The sequence below is a fragment of the Rhinopithecus bieti genome, unplaced genomic scaffold, assembly GCF_001698545.2.
Source record: "Rhinopithecus bieti isolate Rb0 unplaced genomic scaffold, ASM169854v2 scaffold_5246, whole genome shotgun sequence".
Classification (NCBI taxonomy): domain Eukaryota; kingdom Metazoa; phylum Chordata; class Mammalia; order Primates; family Cercopithecidae; genus Rhinopithecus; species Rhinopithecus bieti.
Window position 1 is genome coordinate 1,065,568 of NW_016804704.1, and position 27,274 is coordinate 1,092,841.

Below are 27,274 nucleotides of genomic sequence, written 5' to 3' on the forward strand. Positions count from 1 at the left end.
GAGGCTTGAAGTTGGCAAGAAGCATAAGGTCCCAGGAGAGTCAGCAAGTCAACGTTTCTTGGAATTACTTGACCACATCAAAATGCATCTTGGATCTCTTATTTGCTTTTTGCTTTGGTGTGTCACATTCAGCAGAACCAGGGAGGTTGGACTGGAATTCCAGGAAATCTCAGTCCCTCAGTAGAAAATAAATGCACCCAGTGGCTGACAACGGGAAGATGTCACCCAGCATCAGGCTAGTTCCTTAACTATGTCACATTTCATGTGCAATAGCTGTGCTCACCTGTCCTTGCACTGGTTCTGAGGATAGCATCCTGGTGCACGTTGGGAGTGATGGTGCATGTTAATGAAGCCTGCTTCATTTATTCCTGCTTTCCTACTCACTGGCCTTGTGACCCTCTGCAAGGTATTGACTACTCTGTGACTCCCTGTTCTCATCTGCAAAGCAGGAGTAATAATATCACCCACCTACTTGGGATGTTGGGAGGATTTGAATGAGTAAAAATGTATTAGCACCCTATGACAACAGACTCTGCACCGAAGCGAGTTCAGAGTTAAAGTGATTTATGACTCATCACCATTGGATTCCGACAAGAACATGGCAGTGTTTTCTGTACATGTAAAATATTAAAAGGGATTTCAGGAGTGGCCAGCTTACTGCAATTTTCAGACACATAGCTACTGATGTGGTTGTGTGTGACCCTCCCTCTGTTGATAATGTCTGCTCCACAAATCCAGTGCTTTGTGTCCTCTGCATGTGTTTACATTTGCAGGAAAAGCTCTGTGATCCCCATTATCTGGAGCCAAGCCATTGGCTGAAGGAGTCCAGTGGAATTTACAAAGCTAATGGGGGTTTGTCCTGCCTGCCCACTGGAAACAAGCAGATGAAAATAGGGCATCGGTTGAGAATGGCCTTCAGATAGAAAGTCACAGTTCAGTGCTCGATGCAGCCACGAATGCCTCCCGGGACCTGGAAAATCCCCTCGTGTGCTAACTGGGCTCCTGTACGTCATTCCAGAAAGCAGAGAGCAGCATTAGGAAGGTGCTTTTTATACCAATTCAAATCTGCCATCCTCTTCATTATTCACAGAAAGTCCTGGGACACTGAACTATTTCCAGCTTGGGGTTTTACACATAAAGCTTCTGTGAGCAATTGTGCACAGGTTTTTGTGTAGCTCAATATGGTTTTAGTTAATGTTTTTTCTCTACTTTGTTGCTAAACCTGGGATGCAATCTCTTGTTTCTGTGCTGTACATGCAGATGAGTGGGAACTGAAGGGGTCTGTTTGTTGACTGATGATTGGTGTTTTTCTCTTCTTCTTTCTTTTTTTTGAGACAGAGTCTTGCTCCGTCACCCAGGCTGGAGTGTAGTGGTGTGATCTTGGCTCACTGCAACCTCTGCCTCCCGGGTTCAAGTGATTCTCCTGCCTCAGCTTCCTGTGTAGCTGAGATTACAGGTGCATACCTCCACACCCAGCTAATTTTTGTATTTTTAGTAGAGAGAGGGTTTCACCATGTTGGCCAGGCTGTTCTCGAACTCCTGACCTCGTGATCTGCCCACCTCGGCCTCCCGAAGTGCTGGGATTACAGGCGTGAGCCACCACACCCGGCCGATTGGTGTTTCTTCACTAGCCTGGTTTCTGTCACTGCATGATGCCTGACTACGATGGCAGTCTGGGTAATGTTTCTCCAAACTGGAACAGCCCAGATGTTCTTCAACAGATGAGTAGTTACACAAACTGTGGTACCCCCTCTATGAAATTCGACTTAGCGATGAAAAGGATGGAACTCTTGACACAACAGCTTGGATGGATCTCAAAGGCATTAGGCTGAGTGAAAACAGCCAGTCCCCGAAGGTCACACCCTGAGTGATTCACTGATATGACGTTCTTGAAAGCATAGAGAGGGGCAGGTGAGTGGCTGCCAGGAGTCCAGAACGAGGGGGAGCAGGAAAGACGTGAAGACAGCTTTGTGTGCGTGATTCAGTGCTGTGTCCTGGATGTGGTGCTAGTTACATGAACTCACATGCAGGGAATGTAAGCCAAAAATAAAATGCTAAGGCCCCTCAAGCAATTGACTAAATCCCTTCTCTCAGCCAAGGGTGTTTCTAAGTTAACCCTTGTTCATCAAGGGTTAACATCAATATCAATATTTCTTAATGTTCCCAAGTTAATCTTAATATTCCATATTGATGTTTGTGAGTTAAGTGCTGCTGATTTGCTTATACGAATTTAAGTTATACATACTTTCAAATATGCCATGGCCACCAGGATTGAGAATGAGCTCAACCAAAGTTTTGAAACACTAATTCAGGCCATGATGGGAATTAGGAGGTCAGACTCACCTCACTACACCCTCCTTCCTTTGGAATTCAGGCACAGCTGACTGGCATTAACTTTAAAACACACCTTCAGACTGACAAAGCAGACTTTTTGTAGCGATAAAATACCCACGTGACAGATAGCAAGCCCTAAAAGAAATCAAAATATTGCACCCCAAAATAGATTTATTTGACATATTTTGAAAAGGCCCTGCAAAGCTGTCTCTTGCGGGGAAAAATCTACGTTTTGTAGAGGATCCGCTTCCCTTTCCAGGACTTTTTCCTGATCCAGGAGAGAATCAACTAAGAATCTGGTACCTTTGTAAGTCTGATAATAAACTTTTAAATCTGTTCTCTCTGAAGCCTGCTACCTGGAGGCAGCATGTACACCACAAGAACCTTGGCCTCCACAACCCCTTATCTGAACCCAGATATTCCTTTCTATCGATTCCAGGTCTTTAGATAAACAATTTCAACCAACTGCCAGTCAGAAAATCTTTGAATCCACCTATGACCTGGAACACCGCCGCCTCCCACTTTGAGCTATCCTGCATTTTTAATGGGAACCAATGTACATCTTACACATATTGGTTGATGTCTTGCGTCTCCCTAAAATATTTAAAACCAAAAGCTGTAGCCCAACCACCTTGGACACATGTTCTCAGGACCTCCTGAGGCTGTCACGGGTATATCCTCAACCTTGGCAAAATAAACTTCTAAACTGAGTAAGACCAGTCTCAGACACTTTCTGGTTTACAGATAAAATGACTAAACTCCACACACACGTTGCATCAATGCCAGTTTATACTATCATTCCAGAAGATGGAACCCCCTGGGAACCAGAGTAATGGATACATAGGACCTCTCTGTACCACTTTGCAACTTTCTGTAAATCTATCATTATTTTAAAGTATTAATAAAAAGCTTTTTAAAAAAGAACATATTGAACTACTCCAAATATCCTCAACCATATTTCTTTTCTTTTTTCTTTCTTTTTTTTTTTTTGAGATGCAGTCTCATTCTATCACCCAGGTTGGAGTGCAGTGGTGCGGTCTCAGCTCACTGCAACCTCTGCCTCCTGGGTTCAAGCGATTCTCCTGCCTCAGCCTCCTGAGTAGCTGGGACTACAGGTGCACGCCACCACACCCGGCTAATTTTTGTATTTTTAGTACAGACAGGGTTTCATCATATTGGCCAGGATATTCCCGATCTCTTGACCTCGTGATTCCACCACCTCAACCTCCCAAAGTGCTGAGATTACAGGCATGAGCCACCATGCCAGGCCCCTCAACCATATTTCTTTGGCATGCCAAAGGACTCTAGACTCTTAGCAGGTTTATCACTAATGCTAGTGTTGTGTAATTTTGTAACAATTTAGCATACTGTTGTTAGCAAGAATGACAACCTCTAATGTCCACAGCAGCCCAGCCTGGCAACATAAATAAGTGAAGTAGCCTGTTTATGCAGCAACTGTAGCTTAGTGTTGACAGCCTGCGATATAGTCCAGATAATCCCAATATTTAGATTTTTCATTAACACAAAAACTCATACATTAATGGAAAATCTCCCATTAAAAACACTTGCCACATGTGCCTCAAATAAAGCATGGTCATTGGCTGTATCTTGTCCACAAACCAACAGAGGTGATTCCATTTGACCAGCAACTTCTGCCAGAAAGAATAAATGCAAGGCTGCCGAGTTGCAGGTCCCAGTGTACAGTTTGCTACCTGCAAGAGGTGCAGTTTGCTACCTGCAAGAGGTTGGAGATGCAGTTTGCTACCTGCAAGAGGTGCAGTTTGCTACCTGCAAGAGGTTGGAGACGTTGGTAAATAAAGTCAGGATAGCACAATAGAAGGATTGTTTCTTTCCTGGACCATGACAAGCCTTGACCTCCTGAGAATTAAAGAACAAGGCGAGGGAAGTCTCCCGTTCAACTGAAACAGGTAGCAACATGAGCAAAGCAGGAGATGGTAATGCTTATAGAGGCGCCATGAGACATTAATACTCCCTAGTGAAGTTTATTAGGTAAGTGCTGCAGATTTGATTAGGGTGAATTTAAGTTACACATACTTTCAAATATGTTATGGCCTGTAGGGTTGAAGATGAGCTCAATCAGATTTTTTAACAGACACACACACACACACACACACACTCACAATATGATACTATTGAAACTGCCTTGGCAAAATTATGACAGACTCAGTGAAAGAATCTAACTTAACCGACCCCATCTTGCTTCTAACCTCCAAGCTGTCCTTGTTCATTCCTGGGCGTAGGCTGAACTAACTTTGGGAGAAACTTAATTTATAGGACTTAACAGTCCTGTCTCAAAGCAGACCTCCTTCTTGCCTGAGGACTAGGTTGCTTTTGTAGGACTCACATTAGCCACAAGATTAGAAATTATGGTTTAGGAATCATGCAGCTGGAGGCTACAAGATTCGGACCCTCCCTAAGCTGCCCCTAAGGTCAGTGCTTGAGACGTTTTGCAGACCCTGCACTTGATGGGTCAGCCGGCACCACCCAGATTGATAAACTGGCCCATCTGATCTTGTGACCCCCACCCAGGAACTGACTCAGCCCAAGAAGACAGCTCCGACTCCCTGTGATTTCATCCCTGACCAATCAGCACTCCTGGCTCACTGTGATTTCATCCCTGACCAATCAGCACTCCTGGCTCACTGTGATTTCATCCCTGACCAGTCAGCACTCCTGGCTCACTGTGATTTCATCCCTGACCAGTCAGCACTCCTGGCTCAGTGGCTTCCCCCCACCCACCAACTTATCCTTAAAAACTCTACTCCCTGAATACCTGGGGAGTAATACTGATCTGAGTAATAATACAACTTAGGTCTCCGCACAGCTGGCTCTGCGTGAATTACTCTTTCTCTATTGTAATTCCCCTGTCTTGATGAATCAGCTCTGTCTAGGCAAGGTGGACCCTTTGGGTGGTTACACTATGATATGGTACTGTTATGCATTATTATAGATCTATATAAAATATTACCTTATGTGGATATGCTCCGGTCATAAGAAAGTAGCTTTATGTTTTGTGGAGAATTTTCCTCAATACTCTGTATATACAGGGTCACCTGGAGATTGTCAAGAGTCTAAATGTGAAGCCATTTATAAGTGACCTTGTCTATAATGAATGCTAGGTTCCCAAATATGTGTACGTTCCTGGCTAAGTCAAACCACAAAAAAGAATAAGAAAGAACACGAGGGCTACACAATCCTTTTAGGGCAATCCTACCTGTTGTTATTATTTTTTCCTTGAAACTTTACAGACCAAGATACGTGTCCTATCACCCATCACCTGCCTCATTGCACCCATAAAGCAGTTGATTGCAGGCTAGGCACAGTGGCTCATGCTTGGAATCTGAGGCCAGCAGATCACCTGAGGTCAGGAGTTCAAGACCAGCCTGCCCAACATGGTGAAACCCCATCTTTACTAAAAATGCAAAAATTAGCCAGGCATGGTGGTGCAAGCCTATAATTTCAGCTACTCAGGAGGCTGAGGCAGGCGAATCGCTTGAATCTGGGAGGAGGAGGTTGCAATAAGCCGAGATCTCACCACTGCACTACAGCCTGGACAGCAGAGTGAGACTCTGTCTCAAAAAAAAAAAAAAAAAATCTATTGCCTTTCTTAATGCCTGCTCTCAGCTGACTAAATTCTTTCTTTAGATTAAAAAATCAGAAACAACAAACTAAAGAAAAAAACACAGAAAAACCCACCTCCTTTGAGGTAGAGGAGTAAAAAGTTGCTCAGAATTTACCAGTTCTATTAAATAATCAGACCTCACCCTTCTGTTTTCCTTATCTATTTGCAATGCTAAGTTAAAGCATTCAGTGCCCTTTTACCTGGGCTTTCAAAAACCTTAAGGTACTGAGAAAATGGTATTTTTTTAACCATATATGTATATTTTTTTCAAGATGGAGTCTCGCTCTGTCGCCCAGGCTGGAGTGCAGTGGCGTGATCTCAGCTCAATGCAAGCTCCACCTCACGGGTTCGCACCATTCTCCTGCTTCAGCCTCCTGAGTAGCTGGGACTACAGGCACCTGCCAGCACGCCCGGCTAACTTTTTGTATTTTTAGTATAGACAGGGTTTCACTAGGTTAGCCAGGATGATCTCGATCTCCTGACCTCGTGATCTGCCCGCCTCGGCCTCCCAAAGTGCTGGGATCACAGGCATGAGACACCGCGCCCGGCCTAACCTTCTGTATTAACCCTAAAGCAACTACATTTAAAAAATAACAGGTAACTAAATTGGAATACCAATTTCTTTAATCACAGATCAGGTACATACCTTTATGGGAACATTTCCTTCAAAGCAAGACAAGGAAGACTGGTCTAATCCTGTATTTTATTTATGAATTTATTTCTTGAATTAACTGAACATGAATCTGTGTCAAAGTAAAACTTGTATCTGAAAGAATCCAAATAATGAGCAGCTTTCTTTCTATACTTTTCCCTTAAGAATAAAAGGTTGGGCAAAATGCGTTTCCAACGACAATCTGCAAACAAGATGAGAAGAGTCTGGGTGAATACATTTTTAAACGACTGCCTGGATCAATTGGAATTGTCATTGGTTTCTTTATTTACTGTTATTTTACCATCATCTATAATAATCTTGTTCAATCATATTTTGTAAATAAATATGTGAATGAATCAAGAAGTAAGTAGAAAATGTGTCTAGGAGATACTTCATTGGGAAACAAAGCTGATTAAAAGGATTAAGTGTTCATGATTCCATTTTTGTAAGATACCTGCATGCACCTGTGTGTAGATGATTTGATCAGAAAGAATTGTTTTGCGGTGTTAACAAACTCAAAGTTTTAGAGTCAAAAATGGAAATAAATCTCCCTTTTTTATATAGTCAGAAAGATGCAATTCATCACATTCATATTAATTGTCTTTATCCAAAGCCGGGACTGGGGAGAATCGGGGGCAGGCAGGAGATTGCATTTTTGTGACAAGCAGGAAGTTACTTCTGGCAGCCATGCACCTAGGTCAATACCCTCAGATACAAGGACACAAGGGTGACAGCTGTGAATGAATGTTCAGATCCCAAAAAGATGACCACAACCCCTCTAAGACTCATTCCTAGAGTATTTAAACAAAGAGGCTCACTTGGCCTTTAAAAAGGTTGGCACACATCTCCAATAGGTAGGAAAATAATTTACAAATACTGGTTTTCTAAAAGAAATCCTGTAAGGGGTGGCGGGGTTGGGGGGAAATGGGTAGGCGTTCTCTTTCCCTCTGGCCACCAAAGAAAGTTTATTTTATTATTATTTCATTGATATTTATCCTCCCAGTGTTTATGTTCTTCCAGGCATTGTGTCAATGGAAAGGGATTCAGTGATGATGAAGACATTCTGGGAGAATTTGGCATAGATGAGTTGGAATTAGCAGACCTCAGTCAATCAGGATCCCCTGTTGGGCGAATTCTGTTCAGGTCCAGCAGGTTGGGGCTCACCCAGTGAGGAAGACTTCCTGGGTGAGGAAGACTCCCTTAGTGCTCCTTCCAACACTCCCTCTGAAAAGCCTTCCTTACGGGAGCCTCGCCGCCCTAGGAATAAACAAGGGAAGGGGAGGCATTTGCACCCTTTTCCTGGGGTCCTTTAGAACCAGTGCGCCTCAGTCCCGCTCATTATATTCTCCCAATTCTTCTCACTGTCCTATTTTACTGTTACTCCAACAGAATAAATTCTTTTCTATTTTTTTGAGGCAGGAATTGTGGCTCCTAATAAACATTTTTCTAGTGCTCTGACGATTCACTATTCCTTCCCCAAATTTTAAAAATCAAAGAAACTCCTTTCTCTCTGCTGCAACCTTCCTGCCCTGAGTCATAACACAGCATATGGCCAGCTCCTGGGATGAGAAAGGGTCCAGGTGAGATGGGATGAACGGGTGCAGATGAGAAACCAAACACCTTTCAACGTGTTGCATAAGCACACCAGGCTCGCTCATGGCCTGGCAACAGCTCAGAGTGGAGGCAGGGCCTTACAAGCAGTAGGCACATCCCCACTCAGGCTCCTTGGTTCCTGTCTCCTTTCTTCCCTCCCAGAATCATGTAAAATGCTGACTTCTAGGAGAAAGAAAAAGCAAGCCTCATCTTTCATCCTAAAGCAGCTCCTTAAAAACAAAGAATACACAAGAGTTATTTCAGCCACCTCCAGTATTTATCATCAAGTGATTTTGTATAATTCTCTCCACTTTGCAAAATCTTCATGCTCTGGAAAGGGCTGTTGGGGATAGAATCTCAGGTCGAAGTGGGGGCTGCGGGACTGAGCAAAAGGACCCTGATGCCTTCTTTGGTTCTGCTGTTCTATGATTTTAGTAAATTGGAGTGAGGGTCCTCCACCTCCCACTCACAGCTCCTGCTCAGTTTGTTGGTTGCTTGGTTGGTTTTCGTTAAAATTCTTCCCCAATCCATCTGATATGGTTAGGCTTTGTGTCCCCACCCAAATCTCATCTAGAATTGTAATCCCCAGGAGTTGCGGGAGAGACCTGGTGGGAGATTATATGATCACAGGGGCGGTTTCCCCCATGCTGTTCTTGTGAGACTGAGTGAGTTCTCACAGGATCTGATGGTTTTACAAGTGTTTGACAGTTCCTCCTTCATGTGTTTACTCTCTCTCTCTCTTTCTCTCTCTCTCGCCTGCTGCCATGTAAGATGTGCCTGCTTCCCCTTCTTCCATGAGTTTTAGTTTCCTGTGGCCTCCTCAGCCATGAAGAACTGCAAGTCAATTACACCTCCTTTGTTTACAAATTACCCAATTCTGGATAGTATCTTTATAGTAGCGGGAGAACAGACTAATACACCATCCAATGGAACAACGTTGCTCTCAACCAAATATAACTTAAGTACTTATGGCTCAACTGGAGAGAGAACTTAGAACAAGAAATACATAATTTCATTAATGCTCAGTCTTCTGCCCTGGGGAGCAGCGGGATGAGACATCTACATTTGGCTGCAGTTTCTGGGGCCTCTCCTGCTGGTAGCATCTCTCTCTGTATTGTGTTATTCTAATATTTAAAGATTTGTATTTTTCATACAGCATGTGCCCTCAACCTGTGCCTACAACAAACTTTAGCAGCTGTGCATCCACCTGAGAAGGATGACTCTTCTCTTGGGTTTATTCAGTTTTATTCAGTTATTTTGACCATCTCAGTTTCTCCCTCTGTGCTGTTTGTAGAATCCAAGCCCAATATCAGCTGTGACTCTAGTGATCCTTCCTCTGCATCCAGGATTCTCTGTCCATTGACCCTACCAGGAATGAAGCGTCCCTGAGGTCACTGTGAGATACGTCAGAGTCATTTGTGTTACTTTCCTTCCCATTCCTGCAGATGCTGCATTTGCTTCTAAAGCGGAAATCCAGCCAGCGCAGTGTTGAGGGCAGGCAGCTGCCGATGGTGGGACGCCAGGCATCTGAGCATAAGCCTGAGCCCAGAGGGATGAGGATGGCCTGTCGGGACAGTCAACTGCAGAAGACAGTGCTTCTTGGTCAATCAAAACAGTGGCAACTCTTCCTCTTTTTCCCAAAGTTCTTGGAAAGCCATAGACTCCCTGGGGAAGTGGTTTTGAATGTTCATTAATCTGGGAGGGGTTTACATTAACAAAACAGAATGTAAGGAATCTCATCTAAAACCCGGAGGTCTTCTGACGAGTCTTCCGTGGGCTCATCAAAAACCATACAATTGGCCAGGCACAGTGGCTCATGCCTGTCATCCCAGCATTCTGGGAGGTCAAGGCAGGTGGATAAATGAGGCCAGAAGTTCAAGACCAGCCTGGACAACAGGGTGAAATCCACTCTCTACAACAAAAGACAAAAATTAGCTGAGTGTGGTGGTGCACACCTGAAGTCCCAGCTACTCAGGAGGCTGAGGTAGGAGGATCATTTGAGACAGGAGTTCAAGTCTCCAGTGAGCCATGATTGCACCACTGTACTTCAGCCTGGGCAACAGAGCAAGACCCTGTCCAAAAAAAAAAAAAAACCCACAAAGCTACACAAGCAGCATAATATAAATATCAGAGTCACGTGGAATGGCTGTGCTCCTCAGGCCTTTGCCTTGGACACCAGAAGCTCAAGGATGGAGGTTCCATGTGAATGTGGGCACAGGAGGGAGGGCTGAGTCCACACAGGGGTGGGGAACCTGGGTTTGGGGGGCTCTAAATGAGGGAACAGTGAAGGTGGTGGCCAACACTTGTTGTGTCAACTGCAGTCAACCCTTATCTCCAGACTCCATGCTCAGCAGCCACATGTGGACACTGTCTGTGAGCATCCACCTTTCAGACTGGTCCCCTTTGTTGGTCCCTCACCGCCCTGGCTTCCTGTGCTGCTGGGGCGGTCAAGGGACCTAAGGGTATAAGCTGGACAGTTGCCAGGAAGCTTCTGGGAGAGAACTCCAGGGAACAGGGAAACCTATAGGTTCTCCCCCATTTCTTTTCTCTGTGTGACTCAGTTATGGCGAGGGGAGTCTTCAGCCCCCTTATGACCATGAGGCACCAGCTGTGAAGATGAAGGGCCCCTCCCCAGGGCCCTGAGAGAGTGGAAAAGGGAAGAGTGGTTCGTAAGGATGATAGGGATGTAAGGTGACACAAGAGGGATTTTATTTTAATCTTTTTTTTTTTAACCAGACAAATAGTTCATGTTACTGCCAAACCATTAGGAAATACTGAAAAAAAGAAAGGGAAAAAAATAGCCTATCCTTTGTAGTTTCACAAAGTTCCTGTTGTTCTCTCTCTCTCCCTCTCTCTCTCTCTCTCTCTCTCTCTCTCTCTCTCCCTCTCTTTTGAGACAGGATCTCACTCTGTCGCCCAGGCTGGAGTGCAGTGGCATGATCTCAGCTCAAGCAATCCTCCTACTTCAGCCTCCTGACCATAGTCACACACCACCATGCCCAGCTAATCTTTTTATTTTTTGTAGAGACAGGATCTCACCATGTTGCCCAGGCTGGTTTTGAACCTCTGCTCTCAAGAAATCCTCCCACCTTGGCCTCCCAAAGTGCTGGGATTACAGGCGTGAGCCATCAAGAGAGAAGCCCAGCATGCTTCTCTCTTGATCCTTCAGATTTTACTTCCTATGAATTCCCTTCCCCAGCACTGAATCAGGGAACACATTCAGTTTTCACTCTCTCTCTCTCTCTCTCTCTCTCTCTCTCTCTCTCTCTCTCTCTCTCTCAGCGCTCCAATTCCCAAATCAGCTCTGAATGACCTCAAGAGCTTAACTTCTAAGGCCTCCTCTGGGGCAGGCCTCCCATGCGTTTCACTTGTCCTGGTGGTTGCAGGTACCAAGTTACCCCATTGCCGTTGAAGGGATGAACACACAGAGCACTCCGATGTTATTGTTCCTTGGGAGCCTGGATACAGCCGGCTCGTGTACACTCACAGAAAGTCACTTATTTGCTTATCGCTTCTTGAGTCTCAAGCACAATCACTTTGGAGGATTGGTGGGCTGATGGGACAGCAATTTAATGCCAAGATAATCCAGCCACAATAACAGGCAAGCCTCCAGAAGCACTGAAATAATTGCGTGGTCTAAGAGTTGGTTCCGAACAGTAATTAACGCAGGAGCAGCAGCCTTTTCGGGGACCCTCACTGCCCGCACAAAAGAATCGGGCTCTGTGCTGATAGAGGAGCGTTTCCAGCCAGTGCAGCTGATAATTAAGTGGCCTCGTCAGAAGACTTCGATGTTTACCGATTCAGTGGGAAGATGTGATTGAAAAAATACATTTAAAAGGAGAGGAAAAGAATATTAAGAATTGCCTTTAAAACCACTTTGATGTCAACAAACTTAAAAACATGCTGCAAAAATAAGACGCACAATCCTTTACTGAAGGCACCATTATAAAAAAGTGGCTGAGCTTGACAGAAGCCTGAAGGGTACTTTTGTGGGATTTCTAATGCTTATGTATGTGCACTATTGAATTTTTAGGTATGTAAATTGTGGCTTAGTGAGGATGGAGGTTGTTTATTTAACAAAGGCACAGAGAGGGCTCTAATGCACTTAGAGTAAAGAGGCTCAGGCTTGGTCAGGATGCCTCCATGTCTATGGCGAAATTACTTTGCCATTAGACCAGATTGAGCCAGCGACAAGCAAAGTTAATGCACACACATCATCCTCTTCACAACGAATAATCCTAACCAGCCTGGAATCAGCTCCTTGTTTATTACAAGCCACGCAACCTTTATCAGCACCCTCATTTATGCACATCATGATTATTAAACAGCAAACAACAGATTATGATTCCAGTATCCAATCAGGTGAATGGGGGTATCCGTCAGCAGCCACCGGGTTATCTGGAGATGGGGCAGTGCCATCCCTCAGAACTCCAGCTTTGATACAGGGTTGCCTGTGCTCAGATCCGAGCTGGGCAGCTACTAGCTGTGCAAACTTGAGCAAGTTCCTTTCTCCCTCTCCATGTCAATTTCATCTGCAGTATGAGGATGATAGGGTGGAAGACTGAATATAAAAATGGACAGTGGCAGGACCACATATGACATTAGAATGGTGACCCACTTCCTCTGCAAAGACCAGCCCAGGAAAGCAAGCTACAGTCTCAGCAATCAGTGCAGGATAGTCAGGACTTGGTCATGTTTGCCCTCACTTTCTACTCAAGATCAACCAGAGGCAGCCAAATATGGTCCCCAGAATAATCCTGGAATATGTGCTGCTTCTAATTATATCCCACACCTAGCTTTGCAGGCTGGTAGCCTCCAATCTGGGCACACCGGAAGTCTTCCTTTTTTTCTCTGTGAATCTTTTCCTCTCGTCTGCCTGCCTTTGCATCTCTGCCCAACATGAACCATGGTGGCTGACTCCCTTGTTTTAGTAAGATCTGGATAAAGGACCTGTGCCTTTGGTCTTTGTCTACTTCCACATATTAAGAGTACTTATTTTAATGTTCTGAAAATTTGATTAGTTAATAAACATAAAGGGCTTAGAGCTGTGCCCAGCACTTTGCAAGTGTTGGCTACTCATATTGTGAGGGTCTCCTAAGCCCTAGACCGGGGGTGTCCAATCTTTTGGCTTCCCTGGGCCATAATGGAACGAGAATTTTTGGGGGCCACACATAACATACACTAACACCGACCATAGCCAGGGAGCTAAAAAAAAAAAAAGTCATAATGTTTTCAGAAAGTTTACGAATTTGTGTTGGGCCATGGGTTGGCTAAGCTTGCCCTAGACTCTTTAACCATGTTATTAAGAATTGAAGGCACCTCTGTTTTCCTCCCTGTTCCATAATCTCCTGAAGCAATGAACAGACAGCTGTGTTTCTGCTGCGATGAGGAGAAGGAAAATAGGCAATAAAACAATAAGTAAAAGTTATTGCCCAGAGTATAATTTTAGTCATATACATGAAAACAGCCTGAAGCCATTTCTATTCAGGAGAGGGCTGGCCGGTTAGGACCGTCAACTGCAGAAGATGGCTCCGCCTGGTGAACCAACAGTGACAACGTTTCCTCTTTTTCCCAAAGTTCTTGGAAAGCCAGAGACTCTCTGGGGAATTAGCTTTGAATGTTCATTTCTCTAGGAGGGGTGTTCTCAAGGTTAAAAAATATTAAGATATCTCCTCTAAAACCCAAAGTTCTTCTGATAATATAGCTTATGCTGTCGGCCATATTATCGTCCACAAAACCCATCCTAATGGGAAAGAGTCTCACAGGGCCTGTTTTTGTATAGATGGAAAAGGGGAGACACGCTTCTGCTGGGCGTGCACAGAGGGACTGAGCAGTTCTTTGGGGACTCTTTGGCTGTTATCATTCAGTTTCCTCCAGAATCAGCCAGGCCTAGGATACTGCTAGGCATGTCTACAAAGAGCCGCAAATGGATGCTTTGGCCCAAGAGATGATAAACTGAGTCTCTCCCCTCTGTGTAAACCAGAAATGGAAAGAAATGAAGCAAGCCCAGAGCAACATCACAGCACAGAGGTCCGGACGCCTTGCAGAGTTTGTGCTCATTTGAGAGATGGAGGTGGGGGCAGGGGGTGTCTTTAGTTCTCTATGCAGAGATAAGAACTAGGGTTTGTATCTCTACAGTTGCATAGAAGATACTAAGCATTCCTTTCTAATAACATGATCATCCAAACCTGCATTTTTTTTCTATTAACTTGCATGTTCTTTAATATTTTAGGTTAAAAAAGTGTGTATATATCACAGTTTAAATCTTAAATCTACACATCCATAAGATATCTTTTTTCTTTTCTTTTTTTTTTTTTGAGACAGGATTTTACTCCTAACAGCCAGGTTGGAGTACAATGACACAATCTTAGCTCCCTGCAACCTCCCCCTCCCAGACTCAAGCGGATTTCCTGCCTTGGCCTCTCAAGTAGCTGGTACTACATGTGCGTGCCACCATGCCGGGCTAATTTTCTGTACTTATTGTAGAGACAGAGTTTAACCATGTTGGCCAGGCTGGCCCTGAATTCCTGAGCTCAAGTGGTCCACCTGCCTTGGCCTCCCAAAGTGCTGGGATTACAGGCATGAGCCACCATGCCCGGCCATATGGCATCATTTTTTTAAATAGGTAATACATTATTAAAGGAAATATCTATTTAAAGTCTTGCCATTTTAGGTAAACGAAAAAAAAATAATCAGTTGAACTGGTTCCAGAGAATCCCTGAAAAGTCAAGCAAAAGAAGCCTTTCCTGTTGGCAAACAGCTGAAAAAATACTTTCCAAGTGTTTGATAAAAATTCTCTGACAGTGTAGATGTCAGGTCAATTTTTGATTAGCAGTATGCTGTGTAAGTGCCTACCCTGTTTCAACCCAGTGCTGGGATCCCCTGGCCAAAACCCAATGGAGATGATCACTTGAGACATAACACTGCCAAATGCCTCCCCACCACTGTGTCTGTTTGCAGCATCAGCAAGGGATCATGATTGAAATGTTTCTGGTGGTCCTGGCATCCCTTAATCATCCCACTCTTCACTTTTTGGAACTGATAGGAGAAAACGTTAAGAAACAATTGGTGTGCTGGCCAAAAGAATCAAAGTCAGCAACTGAACTGAAAGAGTCTCCATTACGGCCAGATGCGGTGGCTCAAGCCTGTAATCACAGCACTTTGGGAGGCCGAGGCGGGTGGATCATGAGGCCAGGAGATCGAGACCATCCTGGCTAACATGGTGAAACCCCGTCTCTACTAAAAAACACAAAAAATTAGCCGGGAGTGGTGGCAGGTGCCTGTAGTCCCAGCTATTCAGGAGGCTGAGGCAGGAGAATTGCTTGAACCCAGGAGGTGGAGCTTGCAGTGAGCCGAGATCGCCCCACTGCACTCCAGCCTGGGCAACAGAGCAAGACTCCATCTCAAAAAAAAAAAAAGAGTCTCCATTACTTAGAAACCAAAGCCTTGGTTCCAATTCTGTAAAATGAGATAAACAATCAAAATCAGATATAGATATAGACATAGACATAGATATAGATATAGATATAGACATAGATAATAGACATAGACATATAGATATAGACATAACATAGATATAGATATAGACATGATATAGATATAGATATAGACATAGAAATAGATATAGACATAAATATAGACATAGACATAAGATATAGATATAGAACATAGATATAGATATAGACAGTAGACATAGATATAGATATAGTCAATAGATATAGACATAGACATAGACATAGATATAGATATAGACATAGATAGACATAGACATTAGACATGACATAGATATAGACATAGATATAGACATAGACATAGATATAGACATAAGATATTAGATATAGACAGGACATAGATATAGAATATAGACATAGATAATTTATAGACTTGATATAGATAATAGACAAGATATAGATATAGACATAGACATAGATATAGATATAGACAATAAATATAGATATAGACATAGACATAAGAATAGATATAGATTAGACATAGACATAGATATAGATAATGAACATGGATATAGATATAGACATAGATAGAATAGATCTAGACATAGACATAGATACTTGGATATAGATATGACCCATAGACATAGATATAACATAGACATAGACATAGATGATAGAATATATACATAGACATAGATACAGATATAGACCCCGTAGACGTAGACTAGACCATAGACATAATATAGATAATAGACGTAGAGAGACATAGACCATAGACATAGACATAGAACATAGATAAGATATAGATAATAAGACATATGTTATGGTGGGAAGTTTTATTTGCCAACTCAAGAGATTTCACAAGCGCAATGGCCCTTGGTGAGTGGCCTTTCCTCGCAGGGATGTTTGGGGGACAAGGGCTCTCCATCCCTTTGGCTCCTTCATTCTAACATATCGGCTTCTGAGGTTCCAGGGTTGCTGGGCCTGAGCAGGTGGAGGAGGATGGAAAGCACGCAGGATCATCGCATGGGAGCTTCACACAGGTTGGTCTGGAAGGCAGTGCCACCGGTGTCTGCTCCCCTGCCCGCTGGGCTGGAAAGCCAGTCCCATGACCACGTGAACTATGGTTGCATGGGGACTGGAAATAAAACCATAAACCAGGAGGAATGCAAGTGGTTTTGGGAACAAGGATCAGTGCTCTGCTTCCATCTTTAAGAAAATCCATGCAGACGCAGATTGTAGCCTAGGTGTTGATGGCACACTCCCTATAGTCCGCAGCTACCAGGAGGCTGAGGCAGGGCAATCGGCTTGAAGCCCAGGAGGCGGAGGTTGCGCGTGAGCCCGAGATCATGCAGCTGCACTCGCAGCCTGGACCAAGAGAGTGAGACTCCCTGCTCAAAAAAAAAAGGCCGGGCGGGCGGTGGCTCAAGCCCTGTAATCCCCAGCACTATTTGGGAGGGCGCGAGCGGGCGGATTCAACGAGGTCGGAGATTGAGACCATCGCTGGCTAACACAGTGAAACCCCGTCCTTCTACTAAAAAATGCAAAAACCGTAGCTGGGCGAGGTGGCAGGCGCCTGTACGTCCCCAGCTACTCCGGGAGGCTGAGGCAGGAAATGGTGCAAACCCGAGAGGCAGAGCTTGCAGTGAGCTGAGATTCCAGACACCGCACCTCCAGGCTGGGTGACAGAGTGAGACTCCCCGTCTCAAAAAAAAAAAAAAAAAAAAAAAAAAAAAAAAAAAAAAAAAAAAAAAAAAATCCATGCGAATACCTGTACCAAAATATCTCATGTACTCCAAAAATATACATGCCTACTATGTATCCCCAAAAAATCAAGAACGAAAAATTAATAATGATAATAATACAGAATCCATCAGAGAGGCTTCCGGTATAACTAGGGAAGTGTTGTAATCTTCCAAAAACACAAAGGGTTAGGGCACAAACATCTTCTGCCTGTTTTCTTCCAAAAGTAAAGCAATTTGACATGATATGAGAAAGGCTTAATTCATTCATCCATAATTTTAAAAATAAAATGTTCCATGTATCAAAATACATAAATGCCATGAAGTGGATGCCAATGTGTAGAATACAAAGTAACCACTTTTTCCCCAATATGAAAGAGAATTGCAAAAATAGAACACAACAGAAACATAGGAGCTGATGGTTTATATACAAGTCTATTTCAGAGAGAAACTTTTGCTCTCCCTTTTATTCCATAGATATGGACATCAGCAGGCTTTAGATTAGACAATCTTCATTTGAAACCATTTGCACCAGCAAAGACGCAAAAAGAAAGCAACATTCTTAAGAACTCACTCGCCACTAGTGGGAAGTCACAGAGCTTACACACGTATTTGCATGGCCAGGCTAATGCCATATAATTGTAAAATAAAAGTGAAAATATTAGACACGGTATCATCCATCATCTCACCTGCAATAGTGCTTTAATTGAACAAAAACCCCATGAGATAGGTACTATGAAGCATTTCGCTTTTACAGATGTGAAAATTTAATCACTCAAGATGGGATTTTCAGGTGTCGTTGGGGAGGTTTGTCTTAAAACATCCTCAGGCATAGTAAGATACTGGTTAATGCTAAACCAGGGAGAAAGAAAGAGCTGGCCTATGTTTTAGGCATAAAACTCTTAGCATGTTGTGTAAAATTTCAGTTAACAGGGGAGAGAAACAAAATGTAGTTGTTCACGATCCTATCCACAAATTTCTATCCCAGGATAGGCACAGCACCTCGTCCTCCCACTGACACATCTAAGATGAAGGATAAAGAGGCAGAAGGAGGGGAGAGGGTGCGCAGGTGTGATTCAAGGTGCAGGGATTCTGCATGTTCTCATGCCTCTTAAGGGATCAAGGCAAAGCATGGGGGTGGTTTTCTAAGTGCTTTGAAGCCTTGAGTGGTTGACAGTTGCAGCTCATGCATGCCAGAGACACTGCCTTCACACGGGGAGAGCCTCCTGTTGCATTTTGGAAGCTCAGGTTCAATCACCATCCAACAGCTATGATGAGTCTCCTTTCTAAGATGCACATTGTGGTGCTGAGAGTTCCTTGTACAGAAACTGGGAGAAAAGTGAAGCCAAAGATATTAAAATATAAAGCTCTTTCCTTTAAAAACATATTACCTGTAAAAAAATGTATACACACACACACACATATATATGCATATATATACACACACACATATATATGTATATATACACACACACATATATATGGTGTTGGCCATATATGGTGTTGGCCATATGGTGTTGGCGTGGTGGCTCATGCCTGTAATCCAAGTACTTTGGAAGGCTGAGGAGGGCAAATCACCTGAGGTCAGGAGATCGAGACTAGCCTGACCAATATGGTGAAACCCTGTCTCTTCTAAAAATACTAAAAATACAAAAATTAGCCAGGCATGGTGGCAGGTGCCTGTAATCCCAGCTACTTGGGAGGCTGAGGCAGGAGAATCACTTGAACCCAGGAGGCAGACATTGCAATGAACAGAGATCACGCTACTGCACTCCAGACTGGGCAACACAGCGAGACTCCATTTTAGGGAAAAAAAGGTGTCATATGGATGAATAAATTTAAAATATGATATGTATACTCAATATGTATGCAATATGACACAGCCTTTAATATAAAGGTATTATGTCATTTGTAACAACATGGATGGATGGAAAGAACATTATTTTAAGTGATATTAAGCCAGGCACAGAAAAACAAATACTGCCTCACTTACATGTGAAATCTAAAAAAGTCGATCTCATAAAGAGAGAGAAGAAAGGTGGTTGCCGGAGGCTGGGGGCAGGGCAGGAATGAAGAAAGGAGAGATGCTGATCTAAGGGTATGAGTTTCTGTTAGACTGAAAGAATAGATTTAATGATCTATTACATTGCATGATGACCACAGATAATAATCATGCATATTTCAAAATTGTTAATATAATAACTTTTCAATGTTCTCACCACAAAAAATTATAAGTTGGTAATGTGATGGATATGTTCATGGGTTTGATTGAATCTTTCTACAATGTATACATAGATCAAACTTCACATTGTACTCCAAAACACATACAATTATTAGTTTTCAGTTAAATCAATCAGTCAATAAAATAGGATGTCATGACAGCATACAATACAAAAAAATACTTGATAAGATGATATATTGATTGATCATAAATTCTTCCGGTTGCCTTTTTGGAAATTCACTTATTAGATCATCAAAATTTATACTTTTGGCAATTTCATTTTCCATCTATATAATTGAAAGAGATGTCAGTTGCTTTTGGAAAATGCAAATGATTTTGATAATTTTAATTTTGAGCAGGATCTTTCTGCTGATGCAGCCATTACTGGAGCAATTAAGGATACTTTATAGGCTACAACAAATTTGAGATACATTTCTGGAAAATTATTGTGAAATATATGTTTTAGTACATCATGAGCTGATGATATTTGCAGAATGATTTTTCTAAAAATATTTAAATATTTATATACATCGATTTTGTGTCAGTCTGGATTTAATTTTAAATGATAATTAATGCAATGGCATTTTAATGTTTCCTTAGACATCTCCTGTACCTTACAGGGATCTTAAAAAAAGTGGAAAGTGGCTTCATGATTTGTTTATGATTCAAAACATATTCTCCTGCTCCATTGTCAGTTAAAAAAAAAACTTTATTTTAAATTGTTTCTTTGTTAATGACTGGTTCATCCAAAGCATCATATGAAAATAGAGTTATTTCCCACTGAATGCAATGATCTTTCAGTTCAATGTCTATATCTAACCTGTGGGTATTTACTTTGCAATGTTCAACAATTTTCAAAACAAGAGGTTCTAACTCAGAAGCCTCCTCTAACTCCACTATATGCTTTAGTAAAATTTCCATGCAAATGCTTTTATTTGGTAATAACTACTGACGAGGTTCTATCTTTGTACAGATGTCACAGAAATGGACTCTGTGGGCTGACAGGCCAGCTGGCTGCCCATGGCTTGTCCACGTGCTGCTCACATGAGCCCTTTCTCTCTCTCGGGCAGCTGCTGTCTTCACGACTGTTCATCTTTCTGCCGCTGCTCCATCTGCCAATCTGGGCCCAGGTCCTGGACCTGCTGCCCTGTCGGGGCCTCCAGGAGCCCCAGCATGTGTGTGTGGGCAAGGTAGCCCAGCCAACTGCCCGGCACCCCTACTGCCCACTGCTGTAATCCAAACTGCAAAACTGTTTCCTTGGCTCGTCTTCCTAGCATTTGTTCAACATATCCCAGAAACCCAAAGAGTAATCCCCTTTTTCCCTTCTCCTTATTGGCCACGCATGTCATTGGTGGCCTCTGTGCATTCCAAAATGTCTGGAAATGGTTCAGGAAGAAAAATACAACCCAAAATGTCACAGAACCTTTTCTCAGGTAATGACAAGGAGACTCAGAAAGCTCTTTTCCTTTTACAATGTTTAAGTGTGATGACAGCTGTAAAAGAACCTATAAATGAATGGAATAAAGGTTGAATTAAGCACCTGGTCTCCACCCCATTAAATCAATGTGGCTTCATTACTACCTGTGAAGGTCCCTGTGGGATCCCATTGTGATGTGACTCAGGGTGAAGAGAATTTTATGTGCAGGGGGAGAAAAGACTGTTTTCACAACCAAGGCATCACGACCTTTAGTTCACAAATAATACTGTTGATGGAAGACTACCCACTGTGCCTCCCTTCATGACCCCAACCATGATGCAGCTCCTTTTGTAAAATGCCAAACCCCATTTGCATTGAAGCCATGATTCTGGAGCTAAAACAACATGGGCTCTTTGCTCTGGGGAACATCATTCCAAGAAACTAATTTTTTTTCTTTGCTCACTATGCAAACTCTTAAGATGAAGAATTGTTCACACGGAACATGGCACTATCTCCCCTCCTCTGCATACGAATGGAAGATAGTCTAAGCCATTCCATCACATTGTGTCCGAATAAGCTGCCGTCTTTTCCATCTAAGTACAAAGGTAGGGAGTTTGGGGATATTGTAAAATGCCTTTCAATCTTGTTTTAAACTCAGGGCCCTGTCTGCTCTAAGCAATTTTTGAAAGGAGGCACCGTCTGCACTGCAACTCTTGGAGCCCCAACACTTTCCAGGAGCTTTTTCGTTTCTGTACCTTTCTCCATTTATTTCATCGAAAACCATGCTTCGAGCCAGGCACAGAGCTGGCTGATTTGAAAACAAAAATTAAACATTGTCTCCTGCCATCATGAAATTCACAGTCAATCTGGGAGATGATCAGGTAAAACTTTGAGTGTAATACAAATTCAAGGATGCCCTAAAGCAAAGAATACAATGACAGGTAAGTTTTGATTAGTTATCAGAGAATGTTAACAAAGGTTTATTGATGTGATTGTGTTAAGTATCTATTGCTGTATTAAAAAATTACTCCAAGCTGGGCATGGTGGCTCATGCCTGTAATTCCAACACTTATAGGCCAAAGCAGGAGGATCAATGGAGCACAGGAGTTGGAGAATAACCTGGGCCATATAGTGAGACCCCACCTCTACAAAAAAATTATCTGAGTGTGGTGGTACATGCCTGTAATCCCAGCTACTTGGGAAGCTGAGGAGACAGGAGGATTGCTTGAGCCCAGGAGTTGGATACTGCAATGAGCTATGATTACCATGGGAAGCAATGAGACTCCATCTCAATAAAAAGTACCACCAAAATTTGACAGCCCAAAACAACACACAATTTCTTTTCTTTCCTTTTCTTTTTTTTCTTAAGACAGAGTCTTACCCTGAAGCTTAGGCTGGAGTACAGTGGCATGATCTCAGTTCAGACACCAAAATAGCTGGGATTACAGGCATATACTACCACCAAGCCTAGTTAATTTTTGTATCTTTAGTAGGGACGAGGTTTCACCATGTTGGCCAGGCTGGTCTCGAACTCCTGACCTCAAACGATCTGCCCACCTCGGCCTCCAAAGTGATGGAATTACAGGCGTAAGCCACCATACCTGGCCGCAAAACTCAATTTCTGATGGCTAAGAATCTAGGGGCAGCAGAACTGGGTGGGCTGGCAGAGGGTATCTCGTGAGGTTCAGTCAGGTTGTGCCTGAGGCTGCATCATCTGAAGGCTTGACTGGGGCTGGTTTACTCATGTGGCTGGCAGTCTTGGCCCCTCCCCATGTGGGCCTCTCTGTAGGGCAGCCTGGGCATCATGGCAGCTGCTTCCCCAGAGTGATGGGGGGTGGGGGAGAGAGACAGAAACCAAGATAGGCATCTTTCATGACCAAATCTCAGCAGGGACAGCCCAGCACTCCTACCATATGATATTCCTCACACAGATCTGCTATGGTCCAGCGTGACGGTCATCTACATGGGAGGTGACACTGGGGACAGGGACACTGGAGACCATCCTGCTGACTGCCTACTACAGGGACCTTCTTGAGAACATGAGCTCAAGCACATGTTCCAGATGACTGTGACATTAATGAAAAGTTTAGAAAGTGTCAACACGGGGAAAGTTGAGGTCTAAAAGGCCTGATGCCGTCTTTAAAATCAGTTACTCTGCTGGATATGCCCCTTTAATCCCTGCGTATTGCTCTGCTTCTTCTCCACCTGCTCTCTACCTAGAGAAGGAAACCAATGTAGCCACCACCAAGGCACAGGGTGCTTTCTGGCACTCAGTTGGGATGAGCCACCCCAACTGGAGAACCCCAGGGAAGAGTATGGAGTCCTGGCTCCATCTGTGCAGGGTCACTGCAGGCTAGCTGGGATCCACCCCCAATTCACCACTCTTCCCAAGCTGTCCCTCCACCCAGCTGTCTCTCTAGCAACAACTCCCTACTCTCACCCCTTCACCCTTCACTCACTCACCTCAGAACTACATCATCACACATGCATCTCCTAATAGATTTAATGAGCTGGTACTCATAGACCATACAATTCACCTACTTAAATATACAATGCAGTGGTTTTGACCATATTCACAGATGTGTGCAACTATCACCACAATCAACTTTAAGACACTTTTGTCACTCCGAAAATAAATCACACACCTGTGCCCTGCCACCCTCCAATCTATCACCCTGAGTGACCACTGATCTACCTACTGCCTTGTTAGATCTGCCTATTCTGGACATCTAATGAGTGGAATCATACAAAATTCCCCACACATTGTTAAATTGGTTCTTTATTAAATTTGAAAACCAGCCAGTCTGTTGTACTACCTCTTTTATCCTGGGACCTTGACTGACATAGCTACAGATTAAGTCAAATGTAAGTATATTCTTCTGTCTACAGATTAACAGGAAAACGTAAAGTTAATATGAGTCACAGTAATCTGAAGGTTCAACCCTTTGTTGATAACCTAAATAACATCAATAAAATCTAAGAAATGGGGAAAGGAGTAGAGAGCCTGAATATGTCTCTGGTTCTCCCAGTCCTCTGTAGAAGAAATAAGTCCATGTTTCATCTTTTAAATCTTATGTTCATAATGTGCCCTAGGTTAAAAATAAACTTTCAAGTGTATAGCTAGAAGAAGGAAAGAGAACAATGAAAATCAGAGACGTTGTCTCCCAAGAGACTAGGCATGGCAGGGACAGAGGAAGTAATGACGAAATGTTGTCTATCTGTTGGAAAACCAGGAGCCAAAAGGGGCATGGGGGTAAAAACGACAAACAGGCAAAGAGACAGATCATCTGAGAAGCGCAATGGCAACACGTAAGAGTTCAGCCACCAGAGCCCATGCTTTCAGTCATCTTATGTAGTGTAGGAAAATACTAATTATGAAAGAATGTAAAAATATACCAATAAATAAAATGTATAATAAAGTCTGTGCCCAACTGTGTTTAAAATTTTAATTAATTAGCTGGGTGCAATGGATCACATCTGTAATCTCAGCACTTTGGGAAGCTGAGGCAGGAGGATCTCTTCAGCCCAGGAGTTTGAGACCAGCCTAGGCATCATAGTGAGGCACCCTACCTCCCAGTCCACTAAAAAAATACAAAGATTAGCCGGGCATGGTAGTGTGTGCCTGTGGTCCCAGATACTCTGGAGGCTGAGATGGGAGGATCGCTTGAGCCCAGGAGGTCCAGGCTGCAGTGAGCTGTGATTGCACCACTGCACTCAGCCTGGGCACCAGAGTGAGACTCTGTCTCAGAAAAATAAAATAAAGTGAAATAAAATTTTAATTAATTAATTTTAAGCCTCTACACAGCCAGTATAGGTGTTGCAAGCTCAAGCTATGCAGTGGGCATCTGGAGCTAAAAGCCAGTGTTCACTCCGGAGGACCTTTGTCAAAATGTGTGACCGCCCTTAGTTTCATCCATAAAATAACAGTAATAACAGTAGCTACTCTATGGTTTTGTGGTGAGGACCAAAAGTGGTGATTTGTGAAAAGCACTTATATCCGGTAATTATTTAAAACTACTTACTCCAGCACTTGGCCCATGGCAAATTTCCTGGTAGCCATATGTACATATACACATGCTTTTAAATACATAAAAGTATGTAAACATACTTTTAACTTACTGCTAAGATTTTATACATTTTCTAGTAGTTTGTATGATGAACATGTATATACCTCCCTTTAAAGTTAAACAATAAAAAACCCTTAACTTTTCTACCTTAAAATCTCCTCTTATCACATCACCCAGCGATGGCAGCTGTTAACATCATGTTCCTATTTACTTCTACTTGTTTCTCCGAAGATGTACATGAGTGGGTAAACACAATATAATTTGACATTGTTTTTTTGTTTTTTTTTTTTTGAGACGGAGTCTTGCTCTGTTGCCCCGGCTGGAGTGCAGTGGCCGGATCTCAGCTCACTGCAAGCTCCGCCTCCCGGGTTTACGCCATTCTCCTGCCTCAGCCTCCCGAGTAGCTGGGACTACAGGTGCCCACCACCTCGCCCGGGCTAGTTTTTTGTATTTTTAGTAGAGACGGGGTTTCACCGTGTTAGCCAGGATGGTCTCGATCTCCTGACCTCGTGATCCGCCCATCTCGGCCTCCCAAAGTGCTGGGATTACAGGCTTGAGCCACCGCACCCGGCCGACATTGTGGTTTTTAATATCATATCACAAATATTTTCCCGTTATAATTTCATTCACAAACATGGTTCTAATAGTTATATAATATTACAACCTACGATCATTTCCTAGTTTACTTAGCTATTTCCTATGGTTGGATATTCTTGGCTTGTTTCCAATATTTTTCTGTTCTAATTCGTCTCCAACAAATGTCTTCATCCATGAATCTTTCACGGCATATCTAAGTATTTTTTTAGAATAAACTACTAGAGTGAATCTGTTAGCACATTCGTTTCTTTCTTTTAATTAACAACTGGAAAAAAATGATTATTGCAGACACATTCTCTTCAAGTGAATATTTCTTCTCAGCTGAACTTTGCTTTACTGAGTATTTTTCCCTCCCTTGGCTGCATTTTCATTCTTCTTTTGCTGTTTTGTGTTTCACTCCCACCTAAAACATGTCCAAGTTCCCCCTCCCAAAGTAAAGCCCCTCTTGGTTCACGGCAGAGTCAACTTTGTTCAGCTGTTTTTACCCTGCAGGTCCAAAGATCTGTTGTCCAGAGTATTTGTTGAGGGGATAAGAGGTGCCAGGTCCTCATCAGAATAATCTTTGCATCTTCCATTTTAGATGATGCGGTTGAGGCTAAATAACTTTTTGTGACTTGAACAAAGTCACGCCCATCACTTTGGAGCAGAGATTGGACCCAGATCATCTGACTGCCGTGCCCTTGGTCACTACACAACAGCCCTGGATGCTGCAACCTGAAGTCCTCCAGCCCCATATGAATCATCTTCATCCACCAACTTTCTCCCATCTAGGTTCCCACACTCCTCCCATCTGAGTTCCCACACTCCTCCCATCTAGGTTCCCACACTCCTCCCATCACCCAGCATGGGGGCCCTCATGGTGGTGGTTGACCCTTCCTCTATCTTCACCTGCATATTGGCCACGTTCTCCCCAAGACTCACTCCAGTCCACTCTCACCTCAACCCCACTGTCTCACTCATAGGGTTGAGGAAAGATAGAATAAACCGTGGCTGGGAAAAGGCACTTTAGTCAATGTTCGATCCGTTTTATGTGTCAGCTTGGCCAGGCTAGAGTCCCCAGTCATCTAAACACCATCCAAACAGTTGACTGTAAGCAAAGATTATCCTAGATAATTTGGTTGGCCTGAGACATTCAGTTAAAAGACCTTAAGAACAGAACAGAAAACAGAAAATTCTGCCTGTGGACTGCAGCGCCAGCTCCTGCCTGAGAGTTTCCAGCCTGACCTTCCTGAACTTGCCTAGTAATCCCCCACAATTGCACAAGTCAATCCCTTGCAATAAATAAAATAGATCAAGATGTAGATAGATAGAGATATAGATCCTACTGGTTCCATTTTCCTGGCAGAACCATGATGGATATGATACATGTCCCAAAAAGAGCCTCCCAGTGGTGTCTTTTTGTTTTTGTATAAGATAGTTTTAATCCACAGATATAAGAGTGATATATATTTATTATCATTATAATTATAATGATATAATTATATATGTTATATATAATTATATGTCATTTATAATATATAATGATTATCAAATATATATTTGAATCTACCTACTTGT

The 27,274-nt window shown here is 43.1% G+C and overlaps 1 protein-coding gene across 1 annotated transcript in view; it reads right to left on the bottom strand.

Annotated features, from left to right (window-relative positions):
- Positions 1 to 7,569: 7,569 nt before the first annotated feature.
- LOC108528397 (uncharacterized) overlaps positions 7,570 to 27,274 on the bottom strand; it is a 27,424-nt gene continuing 7,719 nt past the window's right edge. Inside the window, exons 2-3 of the mRNA XM_017870199.1 lie at positions 8,325 to 8,452; positions 7,570 to 7,886 (exon numbers count right to left, since the gene is read on the bottom strand). Coding sequence (XP_017725688.1) covers positions 7,741 to 7,886; positions 8,325 to 8,452 — 274 coding nt within the window. The 3' untranslated portion in view covers positions 7,570 to 7,740. The remainder of the gene's footprint in view (positions 7,887 to 8,324; positions 8,453 to 27,274) is intronic.